Source organism: Sinocyclocheilus anshuiensis, unplaced genomic scaffold (genome assembly GCF_001515605.1).
Source record: "Sinocyclocheilus anshuiensis isolate Anshui unplaced genomic scaffold, SAMN03320099.WGS_v1.1 scaffold279, whole genome shotgun sequence".
NCBI classification, from domain to species: Eukaryota; Metazoa; Chordata; class Actinopteri; order Cypriniformes; family Cyprinidae; genus Sinocyclocheilus; species Sinocyclocheilus anshuiensis.
The window spans coordinates 517,896-529,608 of NW_015549591.1; the positions used below are offsets into that span (position 1 = coordinate 517,896).

Below are 11,713 nucleotides of genomic sequence, written 5' to 3' on the forward strand. Positions count from 1 at the left end.
CACACCCGCGCGCGCGCACGCACACTGCTCACTTGTTCAGTCTAAAGCAAAAGGGGCAGCCAGAAGAAAACTATTGATCTTGTCTGCCTGCATCCTCCTCATTTGCGCCAATACAGGTGGTTTCACACCAGAGTAAGAAAATAAAACAGCAAAACAAAACAACAACAACAAAAAAACATAAACATATTCTATAATTTTTTTCTGTTTAAGTAAAAGATATATGTTACTTAATATAAGTTACTATAGTTTTATTAAATAGACAGAACTTCTTGCAGAGCTGAAAGAGCCCTAAATGTTCATATGGTGAGGAGTTTCTTGACTTGGTTTCCTAAACACCAAATTGTGTGAAGCATGTGTATTTTCACCAGTCCAGTACAGAGCAGAATCCTATTACAACAGATCAGATAAAGCCCAAAGCATGAAGCATGTTCATAAAACAGCAACTTTACATTCAGCGTGTGCTTTATATCATTAAAATGACATTTCACTCATAAATTTGAAGTATCATGTCATACCAAACCTGTATAACATTTTCTCTGTTCCTTAATAGTGGACCACTACTAACGTGATGATCTCAGTTTAGTCTTCCACAGCCATTCTCACACATTCTACCTTATTTTAGGTACAAATCCCCAGGAAGGTTGAATTTGTGTATGTTTTTTTGTGTAGAAATGTGACAGACTCAGAGTGTGTGTGTGTGTGTGTTTTGGCTGTGTGTGACCAGTGGGGTAGGGGCTGTAAATAGGTCAGGGGCCCCCTTGAGCCCCTGTGTGATTCTGTGTGTCACCCCTTACACAACGAGCAGGCAGCTGTCTGAGAGATTCACATGAAATCCCTACTGAATGTACAATTGTCAATGTACACGCAAGCACTTGCATTTAAAGAATGAGCTGCTCAGATGTGAATGTCAGTAAGTAGAGATTAAATGCTCGTGAATATTTCATGTTGAAAACAACTGCAAATGAAAACTATCTCCAGCCTCACTTTCTCTCTTGTCGTAAAACAACTTTGACATCTTCTGAGGCCTCAAAGTCACCTGTATATTGCTCCTGGTAGGCAGACTGTGTGTGTGTGTGACAAAGTTATTGACTGATACATCAGATGCTTTGAATACTCCCGAGAGACGTCCTCTGCTTTAACCTTCCTGACTGCAGTATTATGAGCAGTGCTGAGGAGGAACTAACTAAAAGTGGTGATGCTACTAATTAACCACATTTTTCAGCAGTGTGATTTTCAGCTGTTATATCGAGATATGAGGGTTTTGCCTACACTTAACACATTTTGTATTATTTGGAAGTCTGATTCATTGGTTCATTCGCATGGTATGTTTAAAAGAATCATAAAAAATCAGCAATTTATCTGAGTTTGATTCACTTAGTTTATGAGCCAGTTCATAAAACTAATCATTGATTTCTGTTTTTGTAGCGATGTCTAAAAATAACAGTGATGCAAATTAACTTTTTACTTTTTCCAGTCTGGCTCATTGTAGCCAATTGGTTATATAGAATAAATAGATGCAACAATAGATTTATTACAATAATTTACAAAACAACAGTCAAATGTATTTTTGTTTTTGCCAGTTCAGTGATTTCAAATGTTTTTTATATTTATTGTAAATTGATCTGTTCAAAAGCTGTTTAAATTAGATCTTTATCATTTTTGTGCCAAATAAGGTACTCTGATTGCAAAAAAATAAATACTATTATGATATCCAATGATAACTAATTATATCCTTGAAAATATATTTCTTGTAGCGAAGTGTGACTGTAATTTAGTCATTCTAAATCATGACTAGTCTGTAGCTTGATAAGCTGCAGTTTTAAAGTAGCTTCTGAAACACTGATTCTGAATGTGAACCAATAGCACAAAAACACAAAGGGGAGGGAGAAAAAGAGAATAACTAATAAATAACAGTTTTCAGTCTGTCAGAGATGATAAAGGGCTGATCCGGCTCTGTAGTGTGTGTTTATGAGCATCAGTGTTCTCTTCCTGCTCTAAGCTGTTGTCACACTGCAGTCGAGCCTCCCCTGTGTTACAGGATTCCAAGAGCTCAAGAGGGGTTATCAGAATGGAGGACCTCTCACACACACTGAGCAAGTGTTTGGCAAGGGAGGTGATCTGACTCCTCTAAATTTCTCAGTGAACTGTCACACACCCCATAAAAATGATCAGTGACCATATGTGTGGGACTAATGTGGGAGATATCATTTCAGGATCGAAGAATGTTCTCCAAATGATGCCATGATGCCATCTGATGATGCACCATATACAAGGTCACCTTAGCATTATGAGAACATATAGTGCTGAGAGCAGCTGTCATACTTTCCTCTAGTCTATAAAGGATAATGGATAATGGGTTATAAAAGGATGTGATCATCCTCAGGAAGACAAACTTTCTCTACAGAAGTATGCAGCAGACATTGCAAGAGCAAGTTGTGTTTATATATATATATATATATATATATATATATATATGAGGTAATTATATAAAATAGAGGTAAAATCTTAAACTGTCTACACTCACCCAACTGCTAATGGGAAAATCCACACAACGCTTGAAGTGGATGAATGCATTGTGAGTCAAGGCAGAGGAAAGTCTCTAAGCTTTGGTCCCCAGTGGAAACCTATCATCTGCTCTGATTTAGTCCTCTTCTTCCTTAAGACAGAGGTGGACGGCTTACAGCAGCCTTTATGCCATCACCCTCACTAAACCAGCACTGCAGAGATATGAAAGAGGAGGGCAAAGACAGAACAGAGCAGCCTACTGCAGAGGAGACAAGATGAGACTAGATGGTAAGATTAGAGATGAGACAAAATGAGATGAGAGACAAGAAGAGACTAAAAAAAGGGGAGGAGACGAGATACAAAAATGAGACAAAACAAGACAAATGACAAGAAGATAATAGAGGAAAAGAGAAGATGAGACAAGGAGAGAAGAAATGAAAAATAAGACAAGTAGAGGAGACAAGACAGGGAGGAGAGGTGAAGACAAGAGATGAGACAAAACAAATGATGAGAACAGACAAAATGAGACCAGGAGAAGAAAAAAGAGACAAGATAAGACAAAATAAGGAAGAGAAAAGATGAGACAAAGAGAAGGATGAGGAGAGGACAGAAGATGAGATGAAACAAGACAAGATGAGACAAGAACAGAAAACGAGGATGAGACAAGATGAGACAAGATGACAAGACAAGAAAAGGCAAATGTGAACAGAAGAGATTAAACAAGATTTTGAGAAGACAAGAGACAAGTCAAGGAAGAGAGGAGACAAGACAAAGAGAAGGCAGAACAGGACACAAGATGAGATAGGACAAGACACAGCAATCAAGAGAAGAGAAGAGAAGAGAAGAGAAGAGAAGAGAAGAGAAGAGAAGAGAAGAGAAGAGGTGTAAAGAGGTGTAACGAGACAAAGAAGAGAGGATAGAAAAGGAGAGTATAGAAGAAGAGACAAAAGACAAATGAGGAGTAGAGAAATTAAGATGAGACAAGGATAGAAAAATTAAGAGAAGACAAGGAAGAGACCAGATGAGACAAGACAGCAAGACAAATGATGAGAACAGAACAGATGAAAAGAGACATGAAGGAAAAAGACAAGATAAGGAAGAGAGGAGACACGATGAAGAGGAGAAGACACAACAGGAGACGAGATGAGACAAGCCACAACAATGAAGAGAAGTGATGTAACCAGGCAAAGGAGAGAGGAGAGGAGAGGAGAGAGTGTTAGCGACTCTCAGTTGGGGAAATTCTGCAGAGCTTCATGCATGATGGACAGAGCGTGACGGACACACCTCCGCAGACAGCAAATCGATCCAGCAAATCTAAGGTCTCACAGAGCACAACTTCAGTCCTGTGCTGCTTAAACAACAGCAAGACCTGCAGTCTGCAGCACTGCCTCTGGTCCCAAAGCTCCAATCCAAACCAAAAGTAAAAAAAAAAAAAGTAGAAGAACTCAAATCAATATTATTTCCTAGACTTTGCACTGAAGGCTGAACCAAACACTCCTAAAATCAGCTACTCTCTGTATGCAAATCTAATTTGAAACTCTACTGAGCCTTCACCCACACTTTCATTTTGGTTATTACCACATTGAGAATGTAACAGAAAAGCTTTGCTATATCTCAAATCCTAACTAGAACGCATCTACTGACAGGAATAATGTATAAAATTGTACATTAAGGGGCACAACAGCTTGGCCCTTTAAGGGTACTGCCTCAGTGACAACCTTGCACCAAATCTTTACCTATCTATCTCTAAAAGGTGCACATCAGTAGTAGTACTTTGTAAAGTACTACTAAGAACCTTTTATGGTTAAATAAGGTACAAAGTTGTCAAAGTTGCTGAGGGACAAGCTGTTGTACCCATAAAGGTACAACTTTTGTAAATTCTTTCTGAGAGTGTGTGATGCCTAAACTGCCAATTCTCTATCTAGGGAGACAGAGTGTTCCATTCAAGATTGGTCATGGGATTTTGCTACTTCAAACATCAGCTTTTCCAACCATAAATGTTCTGCTAGGAAGGTGATGTATAATGAAACAAAAGCACAGCAGTAGCATTTGTTTGCAAGAGCACCGACTTTATGCAAGTTGGACATTTGGAAATTCTGGTATAATGAACAATTTGTTAGGCAAGTTGGCTAAAAGAACTTTTAAAGAGTACTCAATACATAACCTGATTAGAAATACACTCTCAGAAAACTTGCAAAAATTGAACTTTTAGTGGTACAACAGCTTGTCACTAGGACAGTAACCTCAAAGGGACAATTCTGCACCTCATTTACACCTAAAGGATTCATAGTAGTACCTTAAGGGTGCATACGTATTGCTACTCTAAGGTACCAACCACCTTTTAGGGGTAGATAAGGTGCAAAGTTGTCCCTTGAAGAGTACTGTCCCAGTGACGAGTTGTCATATCACTAAAGGTACAATTGTTTGCACATTTTTATGACAGGGTATTATAGAATATAACCAAAGATATAGATTTCTTGTTAATTGTTTTGCAACCCAATCACTCAGTGTACTAGCTTAGCACACTGTTAGCTGATTAATCTGCTAGCTTACCTTATACTCTACACACATACCCAACTCCTTTGGGACCTAAATGTAGATGTCACCTTTCAACTTTCCAGGAAGCATTAGCTTTAGCCACAGATTAGCATGAACAATTAAAGATAATGCTAAAAATGATAACGCTAATGACCACTGTGGGGTTCTAGCTGCATCTGTTTGAAAATGTTTTGTTGCATAGTACATATACTTCAGCCTCTATTATGAATACTCTGTTTCATTGCTAGCAGCTGAGGTTTTGTTTGTAAATTCACAAAGATATAGCAGGAGTTGTGCTGCTAGTTCATTAGCGTTCTGTTGAGTGTATGTGTGTGTGAGTATCTCTACAGATCTTCCTGACACAGGCCACCCCTGCTGCATTGCTGATGGTGCTTGCAGTTTTGGAGCTGAGCAGACTGCAGTGTTGTAGCACTGTTAGTGCCTGGAGACTCAAATAAAGTCCTGCTCTTACACTGAACTTGACTATTGGATAGCACTAGGGCTTATCCCCTTCATCACTCGTTATGTTACACATTAATATTCATAGAGGAATAAAATACCAATACAACCCCTCAACAATTTCTCTCTTCTTCAAAAGGGCGATGACATAGTCCCACATGATCACTCTCAGAGTTCACAGCAGGTGAAAACGGCGCACACACTGCAGCGTGTTGCTATAAAGTTTACCACTTCTACTGTCCATCCTTATATTGCCATGATGCTGACATCAGCGTTATTCATTTGACCTCTACTGTATGTTTCTGTCATACAATTTTTAGCTGTATTTATCTTTTTGTATTTATGTTTTTGAGGACGTCTCTCCAGGTATTTCCTGGCTCAAGTAGTAGTCTTTCTCAGGATGGGGTTAACACTTTGGAAATAAGGCTGACATGGTGACATCCCATTGTAGCCTGTAATCTGAAACGGCTCACCTTCTAACGGGTGAGAGAGGACAGAATGAGAGAGAGACAATGAATGAGAGGCTGAAAAGAATGTGAGATGGATGTGCCGACACACATTCAGTCCAGGGTTGTGACCTGAAGTTGAGACTTCCCAGCTGAAAAGACCAGCTTGTTGGGTTTTGGATTTTCTAGAGAAATGGATTTCATTGGATTTTAGTGAGTATGTGCAGGTTTAAAGACACAGTGTGTAATGTCTGCACCATTAGAGACAGTATGTTAGATTTGAGAAGTGGAGTGGAGCTGCATCATTTTGGCTCGAGAGGAGTGGGTTTTTTGTAAGCCACTACCTCATAAGGGTAACATATAATGGGCTAGTTTTAATATATTTTTAATATATTGAAAAGATATATTGAAAAACTCTTTGATATATTACATAAAATATCTCAAATATATTAGTATATATATAATAGTAAACATTATATTGCCCAATTTCTGTCACTCTTCTAAAGTCTAAACTACCTGCATCAAACAAAATTGCCATCTGTTTGCTTCAGTGGCCTATCAAAGCAACACTGACTCAACCAACGGTGTTAGTTTGGGGTGGGACTATCTGTTTGACAGACCAATGGCAGATGGTTATCGAAAACAATATGAGTTTGGAGGAAAAATGCTAGTCGCTTACAAAACTTTTGTGTTCTTTCGCATTGAAATATAATTGATATTATTGGTCTCTCATACTGAAATATTTATTTTTACAATCACTGTTTTGCTTTAGGGGCTCCATAGACGGGAGCCTGTTTGGAAAAGGTCAAAATTCCGTTAGTGCCACTAGTTGTGCGGAAATTACCCAATGTCGCTTTAAGGAAAAGGGAGAATAAAAAGTCAACACAATATTGGCTATAGAATCTATAGATTTATAAAAGCATTATTCTCTTAAGCTCTTTAACCCGTTACAAATGGATTTAGCAGTGGTCAATCACACAACACCCCAAAACCAGCTTTCCCTCTCCGCTAAAAACTCCAGAGAAGAGAGGATGCGACTGCTCTATACATCTTTTTCTTAGTTCGAATATAGGGATAGAACATGCTAAGACAGATGGGCGAATTTTCTAAAAGAGTTGCATCATCTTCTTTTCCAGTTGGTAATTCAGGAGTGAAACTGCTCCTTATTCACTAATCACCAACAATCCAGCATCACCATGTGCTAACTGTGTTGGTATATTGTGAGAAGTTTGTGCTATTGCCACTGACAGAAACTTATTTGGTTCAAACAAGATGTTTGTGTACATTTTCTAATGATTATGGCAGCAGTAATTCATCCAGTGATGGTCAAATAATGGAAAATACCTTTAGATCCAGACATGCTGTGCAGCTGAGAGCACTGTCAGCATTTTAAAGAGCCGATTATGGTGTCTGGATTGCAGTAGTAATGCTGTACTGTTAAGTATCCCAAATTGTAGTAGTCTGCTGAATCCCAAATCTCAAAATGTATCCCAAATTGTAGTAGTCTGCTGAGTATAAGGAATTGTGTTGAATTCAGAACAAAATTTTGAACATGCCATTATCATAATTTCTTTATAGAATTGTGTTAAACAACTAAAACGCAAAATAAAACAACACTCTCAGTGGGTGCAATTCCCTCTTCAGTGCTGATGGTGCAGTGTGAAGAGAGAGGGGTCACTTTAGCTCTGCCCTTGAGTGGCATGTGGTAGCCACAGGAGGAATAACATTTGATTAAAAAAAATTAAAGCCTTGCCAAAATTACAGAATGCTGATATACTTTATTCTTCCCCACCTATAGCAGTTTTGCTGCGGCGAGCCACACGCACACACACACACACACACACACACACACACACACACACATGAGAGGCTGAAAAGAATGTGAGATGGATGTGCCGACACACATTCAGTCCAGGGTTGTGACCTGAAGTTGAGACTTCCCAGCTGAAAAGACCAGCTTGTTGGGTTTTGGATTTTCTAGAGAAATGGATTTCATTGGATTTTAGTGAGTATGTGCAGGTTTAAAGACACAGTGTGTAATGTCTGCACCATTAGAGACAGTATGTTAGATTTGAGAAGTGGAGTGGAGCTGCATCATTTTGGCTCGAGAGGAGTGGGTTTTTTGTAAGCCACTACCTCATAAGGGTAACATATAATGGGCTAGTTTTAATATATTTTTAATATATTGAAAAGATATATTGAAAAACTCTTTGATATATTACATAAAATATCTCAAATATATTAGTATATATATAATAGTAAACATTATATTGCCCAATTTCTGTCACTCTTCTAAAGTCTAAACTACCTGCATCAAACAAAATTGCCATCTGTTTGCTTCAGTGGCCTATCAAAGCAACACTGACTCAACCAACGGTGTTAGTTTGGGGTGGGACTATCTGTTTGACAGACCAATGGCAGATGGTTATCGAAAACAATATGAGTTTGGAGGAAAAATGCTAGTCGCTTACAAAACTTTTGTGTTCTTTCGCATTGAAATATAATTGATATTATTGGTCTCTCATACTGAAATATTTATTTTTACAATCACTCTTTTGCTTTAGGGGCTCCATAGACGGGAGCCTGTTTGGAAAAGGTCAAAATTCCGTTAGTGCCACTAGTTGTGCGGAAATTACCCAATGTCGCTTTAAGGAAAAGGGAGAATAAAAAGTCAACACAATATTGGCTATAGAATCTATAGATTTATAAAAGCATTATTCTCTTAAGCTCTTTAACCCGTTACAAATGGATTTAGCAGTGGTCAATCACACAACACCCCAAAACCAGCTTTCCCTCTCCGCTAAAAACTCCAGAGAAGAGAGGATGCGACTGCTCTATACATCTTTTTCTTAGTTCGAATATAGGGATAGAACATGCTAAGACAGATGGGCGAATTTTCTAAAAGAGTTGCATCATCTTCTTTTCCAGTTGGTAATTCAGGAGTGAAACTGCTCCTTATTCACTAATCACCAACAATCCAGCATCACCATGTGCTAACTGTGTTGGTATATTGTGAGAAGTTTGTGCTATTGCCACTGACAGAAACTTATTTGGTTCAAACAAGATGTTTGTGTACATTTTCTAATGATTATGGCAGCAGTAATTCATCCAGTGATGGTCAAATAATGGAAAATACCTTTAGATCCAGACATGCTGTGCAGCTGAGAGCACTGTCAGCATTTTAAAGAGCCGATTATGGTGTCTGGATTGCAGTAGTAATGCTGTACTGTTAAGTATCCCAAATTGTAGTAGTCTGCTGAATCCCAAATCTCAAAATGTATCCCAAATTGTAGTAGTCTGCTGAATCCCAAATCTCAAAATGTATCCCAAATTGTAGTAGTCTGCTGAATCCCAAATCTCAAAATGTATCCCAAATTGTAGTAGTCTGCTGAATCCCAAATCTCAAAATGTATCCCAAATTGTAGTAGTCTGCTGAGTATAAGGAATTGTGTTGAATTCAGAACAAAATTTTGAACATGCCATTATCATAATTTCTTTATAGAATTGTGTTAAACAACTAAAACGCAAAATAAAACAACACTCTCAGTGGGTGCAATTCCCTCTTCAGTGCTGATGGTGCAGTGTGAAGAGAGAGGGGTCACTTTAGCTCTGCCCTTGAGTGGCATGTGGTAGCCACAGGAGGAATAACATTTGATTAAAAAAAATTAAAGCCTTGCCAAAATTACAGAATGCTGATATACTTTATTCTTCCCCACCTATAGCAGTTTTGCTGCGGCGAGCCACACGCACACACACACACACACACACACACACACACACACACACGTTTCCCTCTATTGCTCTCAGTATCACCTGGAGGTGTTATTGCTGGACTGGTTACATCTTGTATGTAAGGCTTTTCGGTGCAGTGCATACAGGCTTACTGAGATCAATAATGTCCCAATCCGATACAGGGCTCAACAATAAGGATGGTCCGATGGCCCGGGGCCAGTGAGAAGGTTTCTGGACAGTTTACTTGCTCTGTTGGGCCAGTGCTGTGTTGTTACAATGTATTGCATTCAATCAATCATGTGCATATGGTTTTATCCCTTGCAAACTTGAACATTTGGTTTTGTGTGAATATTTAATATTTGTGTGAATATTGTGTGAATATATATACTGAATAATGTAGCAAATTGTGCTGATCCAAATACTCACAATTTGGATTTAAAAAATTATTATTTTTTTTTTAAATAAGTCTATGCTCACAATGGCTGCATTTATTTGATAAAAAAAAATACAGTGAAAACAGCAATATTGTTAAATATTATTGCAATTTTAAATAAGTGTTTTTTCATTACTAGAGTCTGAAATGTAATTTATTCCTGCAATGCAAAGCTGAATTTTCAGCATCTTTCAGTGTCACATGATCATTCAGAAATCATTTTAATATGATTTGCTGTAATAATATGATTACTTATCAATGCTATTATTATTTTTAATGGTGAACACAGTTGTGCTTCTTAATATTCTTGCGGAAATTATGATACATTGATTGATCGTGATACATCCTCGCTGAACTAATTTATTTAAAAAAACTGTCCCCCCACCAATTTTTTTATGACAAAATTAATTTTTTTAAATGTATTATAATTATAATATAATGTAAAATGTATATTATAATATTTATTATTATTTGTCAATATTATTATTATTCATCAATACATATATTAATATTTATATTGTTTTTTTGTCAATGTGAAAATTACAGTCTGACAGGGCAAGCAGAAAAATCCTTATTGTTAAGCCCTGCAATAAAATGTTCTCAATCCATCATTTGAGCAGTCAGTCAGTCTGTGACCCCTTAAAAAATATTTTTTAAGAAAAATATTCCATCTTCTATTCATTCATTTCACACTGCATGAGTCTGGAGAGACTGCCTTGTATATCCTGCATTTACATTCCTTTCTTTGACCGTGCTAGTAAATAAAAGCTAAGATAGGTTACTGGATAAGTCTTCAAGCCTCTCTTCCTATCTGTCTTTTTCCCTTTTCCTTCCTTCTCGCTGTCTCTCTCTCTTAAATGTGAAACACAGTGTTATCACCCTGCCCCAATTACATTACTAACACTGGGGAGAGCGTTGTGTGTGAGCATTATTTCTATGCATTTAACCAAGATCAACCCTCAGATCTGTCAGAAACCGCAATCTTTTTCAGCTGCAAGTTCACTGTGGCCCTCTCATCTGTCTCTCTGTCTGTCTGTCTGTTTGTCTGAGTCCACCTATAAGAATAGAAATAAATCTAATCTGTCTGTCCTGCCCTTCTCTTCTCTTAATCTAAAACTAATGTTGACACATTCTAAAAAAAGCGCACTTAAAACCTCTTTATAGAAGAGAAAACTCCTTTGCTCTGTCTGCAGCTTTCTCTCTTTTCATCAAAGATTTCCCAGCGTCCCTCTGTCCTCTGGTCACACCTGCATGCCTGGTTTGCTCAGGTCCCCATTGCCATGGTTACCCCCTCCTCCTCCACTTCCTGCCCCTCGGGTGACTGTCTCCTCCTCGTCCTCACTGTCAAACTCCTCGCTCTTCCTCTTGCTGTAGCGCTCGTACAGAACCATGAGCACGCCCATCACCCACGCCGACACCGTCCCGGCGCTGAAGATGACAATATTAATATATTATGTACTCATAGGTGCTAGATGGGAATGACGAAACATGATGGTGTTTATGATTTTGTAATTAGAATGGTATGAACAACAAAATATCTTATAAATTGCTTGTACACTTTGTTTCACACAACTGTGATTCATGTGTAAGTACACTTATA

General features: G+C 38.1%; 1 protein-coding gene across 1 annotated transcript in view; it reads right to left on the reverse strand.

The window, feature by feature from the left end:
- Positions 1–10,830: 10,830 nt before the first annotated feature.
- The window catches only part of lrrc52 (leucine rich repeat containing 52), a 32,004-nt gene continuing 31,121 nt past the window's right edge, over positions 10,831–11,713 (reverse strand). Inside the window, exon 3 of the mRNA XM_016446624.1 lies at positions 10,831–11,541. Within this exon, the coding sequence (XP_016302110.1) occupies positions 11,355–11,541 (187 nt within the window). The 3' untranslated portion in view covers positions 10,831–11,354. The remainder of the gene's footprint in view (positions 11,542–11,713) is intronic.